The sequence below is a fragment of the Canis aureus genome, chromosome 4 (genome assembly GCF_053574225.1).
Source record: "Canis aureus isolate CA01 chromosome 4, VMU_Caureus_v.1.0, whole genome shotgun sequence".
Classification (NCBI taxonomy): domain Eukaryota; kingdom Metazoa; phylum Chordata; class Mammalia; order Carnivora; family Canidae; genus Canis; species Canis aureus.
The window spans coordinates 17,029,697-17,049,306 of record NC_135614.1 but is presented as its reverse complement, the minus strand read 5'-3'; the positions used below and the strand labels follow the sequence as shown (position 1 = coordinate 17,049,306).

At 38.2% G+C, this 19,610-nt stretch overlaps 1 protein-coding gene and 1 long non-coding RNA gene across 5 annotated transcripts in view; one reads left to right on the top strand and one right to left on the bottom strand.

The window, feature by feature from the left end:
• The window catches only part of JMJD1C (jumonji domain containing 1C), a 327,885-nt gene that overhangs the window by 57,168 nt on the left and 251,107 nt on the right, over positions 1 to 19,610 (top strand). For 2 of the 4 annotated variants that reach the window (XM_077894675.1, XM_077894674.1), the window contains exon 1: positions 11,061 to 11,214. The exons of 1 other annotated variant lie outside the window; for it this stretch is intronic. Coding sequence is in view for 1 of the 3 variants with exons in the window: in XM_077894678.1 (XP_077750804.1) it covers positions 11,041 to 11,214 (174 nt within the window). In the remaining 2 variants the exon portion in view is untranslated. Of the gene's footprint in view, positions 1 to 11,033; positions 11,215 to 19,610 lie in introns of those variants that run through there. One more of the 4 variants, XM_077894678.1, reaches the window with a different exon arrangement.
• The window catches only part of LOC144312252 (uncharacterized), a 50,775-nt gene continuing 45,549 nt past the window's right edge, over positions 14,385 to 19,610 (bottom strand). Inside the window, exon 3 of the long non-coding RNA XR_013377752.1 lies at positions 14,385 to 14,514. This is a non-coding gene — a long non-coding RNA (uncharacterized LOC144312252). The remainder of the gene's footprint in view (positions 14,515 to 19,610) is intronic.

The following is a 19,610-nucleotide window of genomic DNA, read 5'->3' as shown; positions in this document are numbered from 1 at the left end:
TGTAATGATTTGTGACAGTAGTTTAAAACAACACAGATTTAGTATCTTATAATTTTCATGGATCAGGAGTCTGGACACAGTTTAAGCTGAATCCTCTACTTAGGGTCTCATAAGGCTACAAATCAAAGTGTTAGCCAGGGCTGAAATGTCATTGAGGCTCTGGATCTTCTTCCACGTTCACATGGTTATTGGCTGAATTGATTTCCTTCTAGTGGTTGAACTCAGGGCAGCTTGCTTTTTCAGGGCCACTAGAAAGTCTCTGACCTCTAGACTCCCTCTTAAAGGGCTCAGCTTTATTTTGTAAGTTCATTCAGGGAAATCTTCCCTTTGATTAATTGAATGACAATTAGGGACCTTAATTACATTGGCAGACTCTTTTCACCTTTGCCATTTAAAATAATATAATCATGGGAGTGATACCCCATTTCCTTTGCCCTATTCCATTGGTTAGAAACAAGTTGCAAGTCCCACTCACACCCAAAGAGAGAGGATTATACAAGGGCATGGGGCCTTGGGGGTCTTTTTAGAATCTCCTGCTTACCAATATTACACTATTGCCTTTAATAAAACATTTTAAGTAGTTTATTTTGTTTTATTATACAGACAACATTAATGAAACTTGAAGAGAAAAAAAAATGTCACCCCATAATCCTGGTTTCCAATGTATCAAAATGTTTTCCTTTGGCTGTGTGCGTGCGTAATTTTTATTAAATATTGTAGAGCAGAGATACAGTTTTCCATTGCTTTTCACTTAGCAAGGGCATTTGTCTTGTAGTTTACATAATGTTTGTATGTATCATCTTTAAGGGATGCAAATGATTTGATCAGTCATGCCTATGTAACAGAGCCCACATAAAGCCCTTTAAACAATGGGGCTTGGAGAGCTTCACAGTTCGTGAACATATCCACTTGTTGGTAGGGTGGCATAGTCCAGCTCATTGGAGGCAGAAATTCCTGTTTCTAGGACCCATATGGACTTTGCCTTGTGTACCTTCTCATCTGGGTGTTGTGTCCTTTGTAATAAACTGGTAATAGTAAATAGTGTTCTTTGGAATTTTTTTCTCTCTTCTTTTTTCTTTGGAATTTTATGAGCTGTTCTAGCAAATTATTGAAATTGAAAGGGAGTTGGGGTTGTGGCACCACCTTGTAGCCAAGTCAAACAGAAGTGTGTGTAACATGGGGACCCAGTACTTGCGACTGGCATTTGAAGTGAAGGCAGTCTTGTGGGGTTGACCCAAAAGGCTGAGGAGTCTGATGCTGACTGAGTAGTTATTGTCAGAATTGAAATGAATTGTGGGATACCTGGTGGTATCTGGAGAGTTAGAGAATTAGATGGTGTGAGGAAAAAACCTGATATATTTGGTGTCAGAAGTGTTATTTGAGTAAAAATACCTCAGTTGGTCAAAGAATAGGCAACTCAGCTTCCTAAGGTTTGGCCCTTGCCCATTTCCTGGGAGATAACCTCTAAGCCCTTGGAATATCCTGCCCGGTAAGAATGCCTTTGTTTACTTGAGGGCTTTTGGCCACCCTATGTTGTCTATGCTGACAGTGTGGCTGACAATATGGTAGAGACTTTGTGTGGTGTGGTAGGAGCTTGACTTCTGGAAAAGTCAGAGGCTAAGGTCAGCTATGCAGATGGTCAGTCTTACCTACATGTGAGACCTCTGATAAAAATGCTCGACACCAGGCTTCAGTTGAGTTTCCCCGTTGCCAGTACTCCATGAATGCTGTCACACATTCTTGCTGGGAGAAATAAGTGCTGTCTCTACAACTATACCAGGAGAGGACAACTGGAAGGTCCAAATCTTCTGGACCATGTCCTAGATCCCTCTTCCCTTTACTGGTTCAATTAATTAATTAATTAATTTACTTAAAAGATTTTATTTATTTATTCATGGGAGACAGAGACAGAGAGAGAGAGAGAGAGAGGCACAGAGACACAGGCAGAGGGAAAAAGCAGGCTCCATGCAGGGAGCCGGACGTGGGACTCCATCCCGGGTCTCCAGGATCACGCCCCAGGCTGAAGGTGGCGCTAAACCTCTGGGCCACCAGGGCGGCCCCCTTTACTGGTTTTAATCTGTATCTTTTTGCTCTAATAAACTGTGACCGTGAATAAAATGGCTCTTTTGAGTTTCATGAGTTTCTAGTGAATCATTGAACCTAAGGGTGGCTTTGGAGACCCCTGAACTGCAGAGGTTCATCCATATTATTGCAAGTATCAATACTCAGTTCTTTTTTATTGTTGAGTAGCATTCAAAGTTTGTTTATTCTCCAGTTGAGCTGGTTGTTTCCAGCTATTGACAATTATAAATAAAACTCTAAAAATATTTGAGTATCAGTTTTTGTGTGAACATAGATTTTTATTTCACTTGGGTAAATAAGATTTGAATTGCTGAGTTATATGAAAAGTGTCTGTTTAACTGTGTTAGAAACTACTAAACTCTTGCAAAGCGGCTATACCATTTTGCACTGCTCCCAGCTACCAACTGCTCCTCATACTCTTCAGTACTTGGTATTGGCGGTTTTATTTTTCTTTTAATTTTAGGCATCCTAGTCGATGTGTAATAGTATCACACAAATAGTTGTGCTTTGCATTTCCCTAATAACTAATGATGTTAAGCGTCTTTTCATATGCTTATTTTGCCATTCATATATCTTACTTGATGAAGAGTTAGACATAACTGAAATGTTGAACAGAAAAGCTAAGGTTTTTTTTCCCACTCTTTTTCCTGTCTACTTTAAGCTTTGATAATCTCTGTTGACCTATCTTCAAGTTCGTTGATTCTTTCTTAAGCTGTGTCATGTCTGTTGCTGAATCTGTCAAAGCTTTTTAAAATTTTGTTATTGCATTTCAGATGGACTCTTAGCTTTTCTGTTCTACTCTGTAGTTTCTATGATATTTGCCATCTGATCATACCTATTGCTTGCCTGTTCCATTTGATCCTTAATTATTAATAATCATTTTAATTCATTGGCTGATAGTTCAACATTTCAGTTATGTCTAACCCTTCCTTTTTTTTTTTTTTTTCCTAAGTCTGCTTCTGTTGACGATTTTGTCTCCTGACTGATTTGTTTGCCCTTGAGATTTTGTGTAATTTATAATTTTGGGAGGGTGGGGGTGTCTTACCAAATTACTTTATTTGAAAGAATGATGCAAGCAAAAGAATTTAAAGAGATTTTTAAAATACAATTATAGAAAAGGCAGTAGTAACCTCAACATGCATGCACTGCCTTGTAGACCAAGGAAATCACCCCATGACCAGGCTTACACTTTTTTAAAAAATAATATTTTATTTATTTATTCATGAGAGACAGAGACAGGCAAGGACACAGGCAGAGGGAGAAGTAGGCTCCCCACAGGGATCATATAAAAATTAAATTAGAATATGTGATATTATAATAACAAAATATTTTATTTTTTTAAAGATTTTATTTATTTATTCATGAGAGACACACACAGAGAAGGAGAGAGGCAGAGACACAGGCAGGAGAAGCAGGATCCATGCAGGGAGTCCGACATGGGACTCGATCCCGGGTCTCCAGGATCACACCCTGGGCTGACGGCCGCACTAAACTGCTGAGCCACCCGGGCTGCCCAATATGACAGCTTTAAGAGCAGATTTGGAGAGCGGACAAAAGAAGCAATTCTATAGTGCTCTTTAAAAATTGTTGTTTAATTGGGAAGTCCTTCGGCCTGTACTATTTGTATGTACGTATTAATGATTGGTATATTTATCTTTTGTGAGACCTTTGAGATCAAACCTTCTGGCTAAAAACACATTTGTTTTCCTAAAGCAAGATTACTTTCATCAATCCTTCAATGTTTTTTAGCTTTGAAACTACCATGTGACAGGAGAGGATACTTTTCTACTTGATGAATTATTCAGAAGTCTTAAATGCAAGCTTTTAGGAACGTTAAAGGTTATCAGCCTCTACATGTTATATATTATTTCTAGAGAAGCAAAGTGGTTTGCCCAAAGTTAGTGGTAGAAATAACCTAGACTTATTTGACTCTTGCTCTTTGATGATATTATATTACTCAGCTGCTAATTTCTAATTTTCCACATTTGGGGTGTACATCTTAAAACATCTATTTGTAAATGGCTATATGGAATGGGAATTGACCAGTTTTAACCTAAGTATTTGTGTATTTTGTGAAAAGTGAAGTTGGTTAGCCTTTTGAGTATTTCTCTTGGCCATTTAATTTTAGGTAATATAAAAATGTGCCCTGGAGTAGCAAAATGTTTAGGGAATGTTGATTTCAATTTTAAGTTTTTAGTTAAGATCTTTTGAGGTCTGGTTTTCCTATGTGTCAGTTGTGATTTTAAGGGAAAATTCTAAGGCCTCTCTTCTTGTAAGCTTATGTGAACACAGGCGTTGGAATTGGAACACTATTTTATATACCCTCTTTAATTGAATAAATAAATTATCTGTAGTAGTGAAGCATATGTGGAGCCAGAAGATAATGCTTTCCTTTATATGGAGTAATTTATTTTCATTGCATATTTCTGTTTATAGTATGTTATATATCTTATTATATGTAAACATGTGGCTTTTTCTAGAAAGTGCCAAAGAAAAGAATGACTAAAGATTCCCCATATTTTACTGCTGCTAAGTCTTGTTTTGTTTTGGTTTCTTTGAAACCAGATTCTATTAATGTGAGAAATGTGCCTCAGAGCTGTGTGTTCTTGATCATAAAGTTCCTTCATTATGTAGAATCTAGCTGCACCTTTGGGGAAGAACATTGATGGAGTATAGATCGCATGCTGAGGTTTTGAGTCAGTATTAGTTTTTTTTTTTTTAAAGATTTTATTTATTTATTCATGAGAGACACAAAGAGAGAGAGGCAGAGGGAGAAGCAGGCTCTTGCAAGAAGCCCAACTGGATCCTGGGACTCCAGGATCACGCCCTGGGCCAAAGGCAAATGCTTACGCTGAGCCACCCAGGCATCCCAGTATTACTTTTTAGCTTAGATTTTACTTTGACTTTCCTCATTTATAGCTTTAAATGTTAGGATAGAAGGTCTTTCCTTAATTAATTTCACAGACATGAATAGAGGCATTCATTAGGACTTTTAAGCTCTGCTACAACTACCATGTGGCTAAGTGAAATTTTATGAGATCTATAGGAATGTAATCCTTTAGGAACCTAACCCCTTCATATATTAAAGAGCTAATATAACAGTTGAGGATGAAAAACGCAGACTGCCATGTAGCATGTTTTAATAGTAGTTAAAGCATTTATGAGAGGGATGATGAAAAAAAAAGTTTGGTGGGACACCCTAGAAAGACCTTACTGAATGCTTAATGGAAGCTATTTGTTTACTTGTTGCTTGTATTTCCTCATGCAGCAGATTAGGAAAATTCTGATGTTATGTGTATTCTTTCTAAATATAAAATTTTTTATCATTAAAAATAAGATTTAAATTTTCTTTAAAAAAGATTTATTTATTTATTTATTTATTTATTTATTTATTTATTTATTTGTTTATTTATTAGAGAGATAGAGCTAGAGAGCATGAGCAGTAGAGGGAGAGGGGGAGGGAAAGAGAATCCCAAGCCGACTCTGTGCCGAGTGCAGGGCTTGATCCTGAGCTCAAATCAAGAGCCAGACCCTTAACCTACTGAGCCACCCAGGTGCCCCTGCAGTTTCATTTTTAATAGTAAATGTTGAAAAGAAGTGGTTGGTTCCTATACAGCCAGAATATAAATTGGAAATTGGGTAACAGATGTAGAGAGCATACAATTGAAAGGCCAGGTGGAGATTGCTTTTCTCTCCTTCCTGTCCTTCTAGCTTACTTTCTTAATTTTCTATCTTGCCCATTCCACATGGCATCAAAATGACACTGAGGAAATTATGTTTGTATGTTGGCTTCATCAAAGACATTATTTCAGATTGTACTCTTTAGAACACCAAGAATAGACTGGTGCTCTGGATATATACTCACGGGATCATTTTTGGGTTTGTATCAAATTGGTAGTTTGGTAACGAAATGAATGTTTTTCTTATGAATTGTAACTGTTTCTCCATGTCTGTTCTTTAGAAATGATCCCCAGGAACAACTGTGCTTTCCTGGGAAGCCCAGGTTTTATGAAGGCTTGATGTTCTCCATAATGAAATGAAATAATGTGTGTAAGCAGTTACCTTAAAAACAATGAATAACTGTAGGAAAAACAAGAATTCGCATTTATGACTCTAGATTTAGAGATTTGAAATTCCTCTTAATTTGGTTTGATTTAGAAAAAGGTACATTTTGTTATATTCATTAATTGATTTGGTGCCATTGGAGTATCCACTCTGCACAAAGTTTAGTTGATACTGGGAGTATAGTTGAAAAAGATACATTGTTCTTGCTTTTAATGGAGCTTATAATGTACCAAGGGAGACAAATATAATCAATGAAACAATAAATGGTATAAATATGGGTATGAAAAAAAAATATGGGTATGGTAAGTACTAACACAAATAGGGAATGTTCTGAAAATCCATAGTGTGGGATTCAGCCTAGTCTGAATGAGAGAGGGCTTTCTCTAGGAAGTGACATTTGAGTTACACTATCATTATCATACATGTGTTCAAGGAATTTGGTTTAAATAAGAGTTTAGGGAAATACTTAAATGGAAGTTATTCAGCGTTTAGTGATAAACACAGTAACATAAACTTACTTCCATTCTAGGTCTTCCACTTGCATAATTCAGTTGAAACTTTTTGCTTCCTTTATATTATTTTTTTATTCCTATTTTTATTTTTAAATTTTTATTTGTTTTTAATGCTTAGAAGAAGTTCTTTACTAAACAGTTTACCCTGGCTGCCTTCATTGTAATATTGGCTTTAACAGCCCTAGATGTGCCTGTATATGAAGTTTAAGACCTCATAACCTAATCCAGTCATTACATTTGACAGCTAATAAAAGCTTCCAAATTGTAATAGTTTTAAAAATTATATGTTAAAATGCATTAAACTTATCCTTTATGCCATTCCATTGATGGCATAAAGGATAAGTTAAATATAACAAATAAACAAATTGAAGCATTTCTATTGTCTGTCTTTCCACATATATTGTGAGTTTCTCAAAGACAGAGGCCCTGTCTCTAGAACCTTGCAGAATGTGAGACACATAATAAGTGCTAAATAATCAGTTATGAATAGCCTGTGTTAATATGGAGATGGAAACCTGGTGACTGACTTTTATGTTTAAGTGACAGTTTAGCATAATGCAGGCTGCTTTGGAATCATAAGGCCTAATTTTTTTTTTTTAAGATTTTATTTATTTATTCATGAGAGACACACAGAGAAAGAGAGGCAGAGACACAGGCAGAGGGAGAAGCAGGCTCCATGCAGGGAGCCCGATATGGGACTCCATCGTGGATCTCCAGGATCACACCCTGGGCCGCAGGCAGCACCAAACTGCTGAGCCATCCAGGCTGCCCCATAAGGCCTAATTTTGAATCCCAGTTCCTTAATGTGTATGCTTAGATGAGTAACTAAAGATCTTTAAACCTCATTTCCTTCATCTTTAAAATAAAGTAAGATTACAAGTATAAAGTACTCAGCATAGTGCCTGACGCATACTAAGTGTCCCATAAATGGCGGCTAGTATTATTATAAGATATGTGCACTAAACTTTTATCTGTGTGTGTGTGTGTGTTCATAATAGACGCTTATAGTGACACAAATGACTAGTATTTAAGAGAGCAGATAACTTGGCCCTTTCTATAACTACACCAAATCAAAAAGTGAAAAACTTATAGTTGGTAGGCTGTTTGCTTATTGAATGTAAACTTTATGCACTACTAATTATTGAAATTAAGTAGGTAATTAAGGCCTTTATCATTGCAATGAATATATTTCCTTCCTTTTTAGGTTGCGTTTTAAAAGAAGACAAATTGTTTATGTGAATAAATTTTTGTGGATTTTTAAAGAAAATAATCTCAAATGTGTCTTTTATATGAAGATATTTGACGTATGAAGTTTGCTTGAATTGGGGGTATGTGTGTTTAATGTACATATTAACTGTAGGGATGGAGAAAGTATAAGATCTAGTCTATTTTTAATTTTTCAGTTTCTGTAAGTAAATTTAGTCATTTTAAATATTTTGTGTCACTCTCCTAAATAGTGAAAAATTCTATAATTTAAAAAAAAATTGACTAATGCCTTTTCTGAGGATTTTTACAAAAGTAAAGGATGTAAAGGAACTAATTTAACAAATATTCTAAGGTTTAAAATCTGACTTTAAAATTTATTTTATTCCATGTTACTTACAGTTAGGATTTGCTGGCAAAACAATATAAACAGTATAAAGCAAAAAATGCCAGCAAGAAAACAAATCCTTAAGGCTTTTTTATTCTACATTTTAAAAAGTGTACTTCAGGTTTCTCCAAAAGCAAAATATCCACAAATTCGTGATTTTTTTTTTTCTTGTAATTTGTTGTCACTGTCCAGAGTCAAGGGATTCGTAAGATATTTTTTGGAATGCAGTGCTAAGGATATAAGACATTTGATTGAAAAGGTTATGAAGATATATGGACTTCAGCACTTTTGAAGTATTTTGATTGATTTGGTGGATTTACATGCTTTTCAAGAGCATTTCCAAGGATAGCACTCAACATGTAACGAGGGCTCTTAGGAGTACATTTAGAAATTTACCTAGAAAAATTGAAATCAGGTGGCAATTTTATGTAAGTCACCTGACAATACTGCAAATATATAATTTGATGAGTGGGATTTATATAATAAGAGTGTTATTTTCATCTCTTAAGTGACTATATTTTCTCACTTGTTCCTAGAATATCACTGAGATTAGGAAGCTGGCAATTTCTGTAACAATTGTGTTGTGCTCAAGATGACAAAGCAAATCATTGGTTAATTTGGTATCAGTGTAGATCTTATTCTTTTCTCCTTCCAGATGTTACGTTATTTTCACCAGATTATTTTACTGGCTCCTTAATTCAAGTTGAGATTTTAGAAATCTTATTATATTGGTCTGTAGTTCTCAAGATGATTAAATATGCACTAAAAGAGTGGACCTGGAAATAAATTGCATAGTGAAATTAAATTTTTCTCTCAACTTGCCAGCATGCATTTCTGGACATGGTTTTCCTTTATCTATTACAATTTCCTATTTGGTCTTTAGTGAAATTAGATCATGATGATTAGAATGTCTTCCTTGTAATTTTCTTTTATAACCTAGTATCAGTGGCCATGTTTTTTTCTACTTAAAACAACTTGGCTTGGGTGTTCTAAGAAAGATAAAAGCCTTAAGTTTATTTTAAACATTCAGATCACTAGTGTAAACTCCTTTAACAAGGCAATTAAGGAGGGGGGGGTACCTGGGTGGCTCAGTAGTTAAGCGTCCCACTCTTGATTTTGGCTCAGGTCTTGAACTCCAGGTTGTGAGATGAGCCTGGGGTTTGGCTCCACCCTGTGTGCATGGAGCCTGTTTTAAGATTCTTTCTCTCCCTCTGCCTCCCCACCTGCCTCTCTCTCTCTCTCTCTCTCTGAAAATAATTTTTGAAAAGGTAATTTTTTTTTTGGAGTAGAAGTTTAGGGAAATTTCTAAAAAACCAAAGTTTTTTTTTTTAGAAACCAAAATTTAGAATAAATTTTTATTGGTCTATAAGAATTTTTGGAGTTGATTATGATCATCAGTGGCCCTGAAAAAACAAAACAAAACCACACACGACTGGGATTTTAAAAACTACCTTTTAAAAACACTTAATGGATGTCTGAAGTTGAACTGCTTACTGACATGTATAAAATAGGAAGAATTCGAGGATTGGGATCAAATAAGAGGTAATTATTCTAAATTTGAGATCTGTATGTGTAGGGACTACAAAGTCCTGTTGTGATTGGATGGGAAGTAAACATAATTTATTTTCCTATATTGTGATTGGCTAAAAACCTTTCTTTCCACGATGTTCTCTCACAACCGAATCTGGAGCCTTTCCCTGTTTTTATAGGACTAGTGAGTTTGAGGTATGTGCTGGAACTGAAAGTACTCGAATTGGCACAGAGAATGTAAATTTTAGGGACACTGACAGAAGCCCTCGACCGACCGGGCGTTTGACGTTCTTACAACAAAGCAATAGCGAGGGATAATCTCTCAAGAGTTCAGAGGTGTAATTAGCATCGTTGCAAACAGGAAGGATGAAAGGATGACAGTGTTTTCTTCCTTTTCATCCAGAGTTATGGACTGTTCTGCAGTGGCTGTTTTCAGTGGAAAGTGTTGCTCTGCTTTGTTTTCAGTGGAAAGTGTTGCTCCGTTTTGCTGCTGGGACTACAGGACTGTTGTTTCAGGCGAAATTTGGGCAAATTCAGGCGGCTGGCACCCTGTGTTCTGAAAAACATCGCTCCGGAGATGTGGGGTTTAACCTGGAGTTTATTTTGTGACCCAGGGTGGAACCAGCACGCTGCACCGCCGCCCCCGCCCCCGCCCTTGAGGGAGCGGCCAGAGGTGACCCTCAAACGCTCTTCCTGGTGTTCCCGGGGGAGAGCATCCCTGTCCCCCCCGCCCCTGGCTGCGTAGCCTGGCGGGCCCTGCAGCCCCCGGGGCAGCGGCGCCGGGCACTACTTTCCGTCTGCGGCGGTTCCTCCGACCCTCTCCCGCGGCTCCCTGCCCCCGCCCGCGCCGGCGGAAGGAGACGCGGCGCTCGCAGCCTGCGAGGGATGGGGAGGCGGAGTAGTCCTGTCCACGGCGGGGCGGCGGCGGCGGCGGCGGCGGCGGGGGCGGCCTCGGGGCCTCCGACGGCACCGCGCGGTGGGGCTCCTGTCAGGGTGCGGGCGTGTGCGTGTGCGTGTGCGTGTGCGTGTGCACAGCCCGGGGCTGCGGGTCTGTGGGCGCCCGGGGTGCGGAGGACCGCGAGGCGCCGGGGTCGCTGTGCCCTTCTGGGCTGCGGTCCGGTGCGCCCCGGGTGCGCGCTCGCTTGCCCGCGGGGCTGCCGCCGGCCCCTGCCGCCTCCCCTCAGCATGCGCGGCCGGTAGGAGCGGGGTTTCACGGGGCCCGCCGTGGCCGTGGAGGAGGCGGCCGCCGCCTCAGCGGCGATGGCTACGGCGGTGGAGACTCGTCTGGAGCTGGTGGGGAAGCGGTTCCTGTGCGTGGCGGCCGGCGAGGAGGCTCGGCCGGGGCGCCGGGACAGTGGACGGCGCTGGCGGGGCTGGCGAGCGGGGGTCATCCGAGCCGTGTCCCACCGGGACAGCCGCAATCCAGACCTGGCGGTAAGAGCGAGCGCCCCCCACGCCCCCCCCCTCAGCCCCTCGCCCCCAGCCTCGCCGCCGTCGCCTGCCCTGCCGCCCCGGGCAGCGGCACCTGGCGCGGACCCGCCGGCTGCCGGTCACGCCCCTCCTCGGCGCGGGCGCCGCTTTCCCCTCCTCCGCTGCTGGGGCCTCGGGTCTCCCGTGTGCACGGCGCCGGGGCGGGACTCCCCGGCCTCCTCCCGGGCCGGCCGCCTCGGGGGTCGGGGGTCGGGCCCCCGCCGTGGCGGTGGAGACCTTCAGGAGAGGCGGGGCTGCGGGCCGGAGCCGCTGGGCCAGGTGGGGGCGGGCGAACACCGACCGCTCGACCGCTCGAGGCCCGAGGGGCCATCTTCACCAGCATCTTCCCTTGCAAAGTCTCCCTCGAGCGGGGGTTGGAGACTTCAAACTTCGGCAGTGCGGTCGCTGCGGGAGGGGAGGGAGCAAAGGAGGGAGATGCAGCTGCTGTTCAGGCAGCCGGATTCGTGCACATTGTCCAGGCAAAGACTGTGAGTGGCGGCATCTCGATGCAACCTCTTTCTACAGTCGCTTGGATTTCTAACTGGAAACGATGAAAACGAAAATTTTGATTTGGAGGGTCAGAAATTAACCCCTCCCTCCCTCCCTCCCTCCCTTCCTCCCTTCCTTCTTTATTTCCATTTTTTTCCCTTGCAATTGTGTTTTTTTTTTAGAAAGTAAATAGTGTTTTAAAAATCATCCTGGATCTTGTACAATTTTAAATGAAGCAAGAAATACTATAAAATGTTCTGCCCTGAGGAACATTAAGGGTCTTTTTTTTTTTTTTTTTTTGCTTTTCTTTTCCTTTCATATGATACTGCCAATATTTTCTTTCAGTAATGTAGGACTGTGCACCATTTAGAGACGGGATATGTTCGGTCAGTGTTCCAAGCACATTTTTTTTTTTTTTTTTTATTTGGGGACAGGTTGGAAGGGGTGCAGTAGAGGCTGAGGCATTGACTAGCCTTCCCAAGGTTGATTTGCGAGTACATAATCCAGGAAATTTATTATTAGTACCCTGGGGTATTTAATTTTTTACTGAAAACTTCAAACACGATAATTTTTTTCCTTTTGTTTATCTGCAACTTTACATTTCCGAATTCACTTTACTATCTGTGCATGTACATAACTGTTTTAATATCTTGCTTGGTTTTGGACTGTTTTTGTAGAAACCCCTGTTTCATTACTGTAGTCAATGATACGGCTTCATGGGGCATGTATTGATGTTGACTTGATACTGCAAAATAGGTTTGTTTTGCTAATAGGTATTTCTAGTAGGAAATAAGCCAGAGTAAAGGTAATTTTGAAGATTTTGGTTGGTTATTCTCAGTGGAAAGAAGAAAAAGCAAGTCTTTTAAAAATTTCTCATCTTAATGATTCTACAGATTGTGTCATTTCAGAAACTCTTTTTGTATAAAAGACAGGTGCTGAATTTCTCTAACTTCCTCTTATTGTGATACCATATTGTCTTGGCTTTTATGTGGAAGCTAGTTGGATTTTGGTTTAGCTTTTATAAATTATTTCCAAGCAAACCTGGATTTTATTTTAGTAAATGCATGAAAATTCGAAAATATAGTTTTAAATCATGAGTATCATTCATGACAGTCAAGTTATCAAAGTTAAATATATTAACTTTCTGGGCAGCCCTGGTGCCACCTTGCTGCCGCCTTCAGCCCAGGGTGTGATCCTGGAGACCCGGATGGAGTCCCGCATCGGGTTCCCTGCATGGAGCCTGCTTCTCCCTCTGCCTGTGTCTCTGCCCCCCCCCATCCCCCCCCCCCCCCCCCCGTGTCTCTCATGAAAGAATAAAATCCTTAAAAAAAACAACAGAAAATCCAAAACTTTCTTGCATGGAAGTTTAAATGACATAAAAAATGGGTTTACATGTATCATGTTTGTAGAAGCAGAATATTAAGCTGGGTATTTAAAAATGAAAAATATATATGGATGGTGGGAATGACTAGAAAGAACAGGAATTTTTTTTTTTTTAAGATTTTATTAATTTATTCACGAGAGACGCAGAGAGGCAAAGACATAGGCAGAGGGAGAAGCAGGCTGGGGAGCCTCATGTGGGATTTGATCCCAGGACCCTGGGATCATACCTGAACCAAAGGCCGACTCTCAACCACTAGCCACCCAGGCATCCCAGTAATGAATTTTCTCAGGTGATGAAAGTGTTTTGTATCTTGAATAGTAACAGATGTATATGTGTGTTGAAACTTCTTGAATTATATAGTTAATAACTGCATTTCATCATGTGCAAATTTTACATAAAAATTCATTTTGAGTCATATCTATGTGAACCTCCAGCAGTTTTCCCTTTTTTTAAAAAAAAAATTAATTTTATTTAATCCTTATACCCAATGTGGGACTCAAACTCATAACCCTGAAATAAAGGGTCGCTTGCTCTTCAGGCTGCAGAGCCAGCAAGGCGCCCCTCTAGCAGTTTTCATCTGTCTACAAGTCTTTATTTGAAAATTTTTTATGCAGTGTAACTGAGTTTTTTCAGCCAAAACCTACAGTTCTAGAGTCCCTCCCAAACTTTCTTACATCGTGTTTGTTTGTTCCTTTTTTTTTTTTTTTTACATTCATATTCCCTAAATTAAACAAAACATGGAACAGGTTAGCATCAGTATACTGTAATTCTCCTTTTAGACTTTTTTATTTTTAAGATTTTACTTTAAAATCTTATATCTTAAACACCCAAGATGGGTCTTGAACTCACAACTCTGAGATCAGGAGTTGCATGCTTCCCTGACTGAGCCAGCCAGGCATCCCTTTGAGACTTTTGTTACTGCAGAATAAATTTTATTTTATTTAATTAATTTATTTTAAATAAGCTCTGTGCCCTATGTGGAGCTTTTACTCACAACCCTGAGATCAAGAGTCGCATGGTCTACCAACTGAGCCAGCCAGGTGCCCCCTGGAATTATATAGAAGTTTAGAGGGAGTAGGTAGGGAAAAATTTTATAGTTAGGCCAATGTAGACTTTAGAGAAGATTTCAGGAGGCACTCAAGGCATGAGCACAGTGAACTAAGCCTACCTTGTTTTGAGGGTAGAGCAAGTAGACAAGCAATGAGATTTTTTTTTTTTAAGATTTTATTTATTCATGAAAGAGAGAGAGATAGAGGCAGAAAGGCAGAAACATCGGCAGAGGGAGAAGCAGGCTCCATGCAGGAAGCCCGTTGTGGGACTCCATCCTGGGACTCTGGGATCACACCCTGAGCCAAAGGCAGATGCTCAACTGCTGAGCCACCCAGGCATCCCTGCAGAATAAATTTTAAAGAGTTTCATGGATTATATGAAAAATGCTAGTAATTAGGCTCTTTTTGTGTTTGGGTTTTTTTAAGTTAAATATATATGTAACTTAGAATGTACAAATTTATTAGAAATCTCAGTTATATGTATTTATGGCACATGATTGAAAGGATAACTAGCAACTTGAAAATAGTTTAAGGTATACTTATCTCAAAAGTTCATCAATTCTTTTAATTTTATGTATGAAGAGTTGTTATGTGTTTTAAACAATACAAATTGGTTATTTATAGTTCTGGAGATGACAAGTCTAACATGGCTAACAGTGGTCTAAAGTCAAGGTCTGGTAGAACTGTGTTCTTTTCTGAAGGTGCTAGATGAGATCAATATTTTTCCCCTTTCTGGCTTTTAGAAGTATCCCACATTCCTTGGTTGAGGCACCTTTCCCTCTGATTCTATTGTCTCTCCCATCCACTTTTAAGTGCCCTCGTGATAATATTGGGTTCACCCCAGTAATAAATAATAATCTTACCTGCGAATTAACAACCTTGATTCCACCTGAACCTTACTTCTCCTTTGCCATATAATGTAACTTTGATACAGGGTTTCATGGTTTTTGGGCATGAGCATCTTTGGGGTGGCATTATTCTGCCTACCACACCAAGGTAGCAAAAATATTCTTTTAAACTATGAATCTATATGATTTCATATAAGTAAATTAAGGCTAAAATTAATTGTATTTTTTCATGCCAGGAGTTTTAGTAATAATATCATTATCTGATCTCTTAAGTAGATGAGTTTAATTGTTAGAATTTTTACTAGACTACGCTTGAATAATTTTATGTATTTTTTATGGTTTTTAAAAAATGACTTGAAAACCTTTTGGGTTATCTGTTTTGGAATTACATTAATCAACAAAAGATTTTATCTGAATATTTTTTATTCAGTAGGACCAATTTGTTGAAGTTGAAATACCTAATAAAGTATATTGTGAGTCCTCAGCATGTGGAGGTTTTTTTTTAGCCTCATTATTTAAAAAGTTTTTCTTGCTTTGGTATACATGTTGATTGTTATTACTGCCTTACTTTTTAAGGAACTTTTCTAGAAGACCAGTAGTATTATAGAAGGGAAGCTGCCCGTTGAGAAGTTGCATAATACTCATCCTTGAATAATATCGTCAGGCTGATTAAAGAGCAAAACTTGGGATCCCTGGGTGGCGCAGCGGTTTGGCGCCTGCTTTTGGCCCAGGGCGCGATCCTGGAGACCCGGGATCGAGTCCCACATCGGGCTCCCGGTGCATGGAGCCTGCTTCTCCCTCTGCCTGTGTCTCTGTGCTTCTCTCTCTCTCTCTCTCTCTCTGTGACTATCATAAAAAAAAAAAAAAAAAGCAAAACTTGATTTACTTTTTACTTGTTTTAACTTACTGTCCATAACCTATCAGCCCTTTACTTATTTTTTTATCCAGCCGTCTAGTTATCTACCCATTCACCGTCTTTTGATGCTTACGGTGATTGCATCCTTGTTTCAAGCTAAAACTCTGTTTAAAGTGTATTTCTTAAAAAATGTGTCAGATTTTTTAGTACCCAAAAGGAACAAAAATTATATTTTGTTTAATACACCAAACACATAAATTTGCTTGTTTGTTGGGGAATTTTCTGAAGGTCACTTAGTGACAAGATTTTAAACTGTTCTAAATGTGTGCCTACAGATAAGTTACTTTGCAGATATTAAATATAAAGAAAATTTTCATATTTAAGGAGTTTAAAGAGACCTGTGATTTTATTTGTTGTAAGGAAGCCTTTTCCATTTTTAGTACTATTATGTTTTTGTTCAGCTGTCTTTTCATTTAAGTTTCATGTTGAGTTGGTAACATTTGATTCCCTTATACATTTTGTTAGGATAAGTCTTTAGGTAAATCTGGGGATCCCTGGGTGGCGCAGCGGTTTGGCGCCTGCCTTTGGCCCAGGGCGCGATCCTGGAGACCCGGGATCGAATCCCACGTCGGGCTCCCGGTGCATGGAGCCTGCTTCTCCCTCTGCCTGTGTCTCTGCCTCTCTCTCTCTCTCTCTCTGTGACTATCATAAATAAATAAAATTTAAAAAAAAAAAAAAAGTCTTTAGGTAAATCTGAAATTTATAATGGCCTTGCAGTATTGATAATGCTAATTTTTGGTCTGTTCACAATGAGTGAGTGAGTGGTTTTTTTCCTTCATTGCTCAGTATGACTTGGATGAGTTAACCATAAGGAAAATTGGTTAGCTGATAGGTAGACTTTTTTATGTCTGATTTGAGTAGACGTTTTTTCTCCTCTCTGGAGTTGTTGTTATTGGTCCCAGAAGACTTAAATACACTAAGAGGAGTATGTAAATTGTAGCTATCTATGGTGGCTATGGTAGTACCTTGTAAATTGTGCATTTCAGTTTTAACCACTAGCCTAGCTTGTTTTAAAAGAAGGTAATCACCCAGTAATTTAATGGTGTGATTTGTATGTTTCTGTGTAAAATTAATTAAATAAAGGAGGTATTTTTTTTTCTCTTTTGACCTATCATACATATATTCTGGCACATAATTTGGTTCCATTAACTTAAAATATAGAATTTTAAAATTTATTTGAAATTTTATTGAATTTTAAAAATTTATTTGGACTAAAGATTTTACCGTGAGAACTGTATTCTTACCTTCACAGAGTGGTATCATTGCATTTGAAAATAAAAATGTCCAGAGACTCCAACGTAGTTGAAAGCATAAGAGGCTGTTTTCCTATGTTTATAGTATTATTACTTTTGACAATTTCAAGTTATGTACAAAGAAGGTCTTCAACTCAAACTCATACTCATTTTCCCCTTATGTATTTAGTATAGTATCTAGTATTTACTTAGATGTTTAATAAATGTTTAACTGACAAATAAATGTCATAAATTTTGTAATTTAATCTATACCAACCATCTCAATTACATTACTATTTAGTATAAATTCTGAGTAACAGGTTTTTGTTTTGTTTTGTTTTGTTTTGTTTTGTTTTGTGGCATTGTGTATCTTAGTGGTTATTTCCCCAGTATCCATTATGTGTTGTGTGGTTTGACTAAATGGTGGGCCATGGTATTCCTAAAATAATCAGGTAATTGAACTCTTCTGGCTACACTGATGAGTGTAGGCCCTAACTAATTAGGTTCAATCAGAATGAAGTCAAGTACAGTATTGTGTGGGTGTTCTGCCTAAATTGCCACAGCCATTTCCCTGTTTTAAGGTCAGCCAATTTAAGGACAAGATTGACAACAGGTCAAATTGTTTTCTGAAGCCCAAATAAACTGTTGGATTTTTCACTTACAGGATTTTTCATTTTGGAAGAGTAAATTTAACTTAGTGTGTTTTTCCTTTATTTTTTCTTTGGAACTAAAAGCATTTTAACTGATACACAGGGTAATATTCCATTCCATATTTTGGAAAACACATGTAAGAAGCATTTTCATAACATTCTTGTTTTCTTTGTTACTTTATGTTAAGACATTTAGAGTTTTGTCATGCTTATTAACTTCATTGATGATTTTCAGAAAGGGTGATATACTCTGCTTTGTGTCTTGATGTATCCCAAAACTTTGTAAAATTCTTTTAATATATATAAGATGTACAAATACCTAACCTTATAAATAATGACAAATAAATAACATTTGAATTTTTATGTCAGGAAGAATCTATAAACCCCTTAATAGTTAAAAAGAAATTTTAGGAAAAGTATCATTTCAGAAATTAACAAGAAATTAATCTTTAGTTTTTAGGTCATATACCGTAAATGTCTGTTTCCACTCAGTTATTGTTGGCCAGTAAATGAATACCTATCAGTATACTATTCTTTATCTGCAGCGCTGAAATTCAGATAGTATTGTATAACAGAATATTTTTAAGGATTCACTAGGAAAACCTGAAATAAATGAACTTTTTAAAAAGTAAAACCTAATATGAACTGAATTTCTTGTCTTGTAAGAGAAATATTAATGTGCTTAATTTTAGGGTGCTGCTCTAAACTCCACAGGTTTACATACAACATAGGTACTTTTACATGTAATAATACATGTGATACATGTACTGTGTCACCATATTCACTGTCACTATATCTATACCCTATGTAACTTTTTAAAATCCAACAAATTTTGAACTCCCAAACCCATCTAGTTAGAAGGATTTGGGATGAGGGATGGTTATATAAAAATTAATACTGATCTCATTTATTTATTTTAAAGAGAGTGCATACGCAGGAAGGGAGGGACAAAGAGAGAGGAAGAGAGAATTATTTTTTTTTTAACTTTCAAAAGAGAGAGAATCTTAAGCAGGTTTCACATTCAGAAGGAGCGTGACATGGGGCTCAATTTCATGATCCTGAGATCATAACTGGAGTGGAAATCAAGAATTGGATACTTAACTGATGGAGCCATCCAGACACCCCTATACTGATTTTTTTTAATGGTAGCTATTATGGTAATAGATATTACTAATTTCATTTGTTTCAAGATTTGACAGTGATTATATTTTGGTTTGATGTTGGGATAAACAGTTGTTTTCAATTTAGAAAATTTTAGGGATCCCTGGGTGGCTCAGCGGTTTGGCGCCTGTCTTTGGCCCAGGACGTGATCCTGGAGTCCCGGGATCGAATCCCAGGATCGAGTCCCACATCAGGCTCCCTGCGTGGAGCCTGCTTCTCCCTCTGCCTGTGTCTCTGCCTCTCTCTCTCTGTGTCTTTCATGAATGAATAAATCAATAAAATCTTAAAAAAAAAAAGAAAAGAAAAAGAAAATTTTAACAGACTTCTGTTTTATTTGATAAAAAGTTCTTAATGTGATAAATTTTTAAGGATTATGCAATTTGTCCTTTAAGATTATTCACTAAAATATTAAAATGTTTCAAAATGTTGAAACATTTTCTGAAATGATCTAATTGGATGGAGTCTTTCCAGGTAGAATTTTTTATATTCTAGCTGTTTTATAAAATTATCCTAGTAAATCCACTGATGAAAATCTTATGTTTATTTTATAATATAGAACCTATTGATTTAATTATGAACAAGTGGTTAATTAGTAGAAAACAGCTATTATCCTTTTACTGTTTGGATGTAG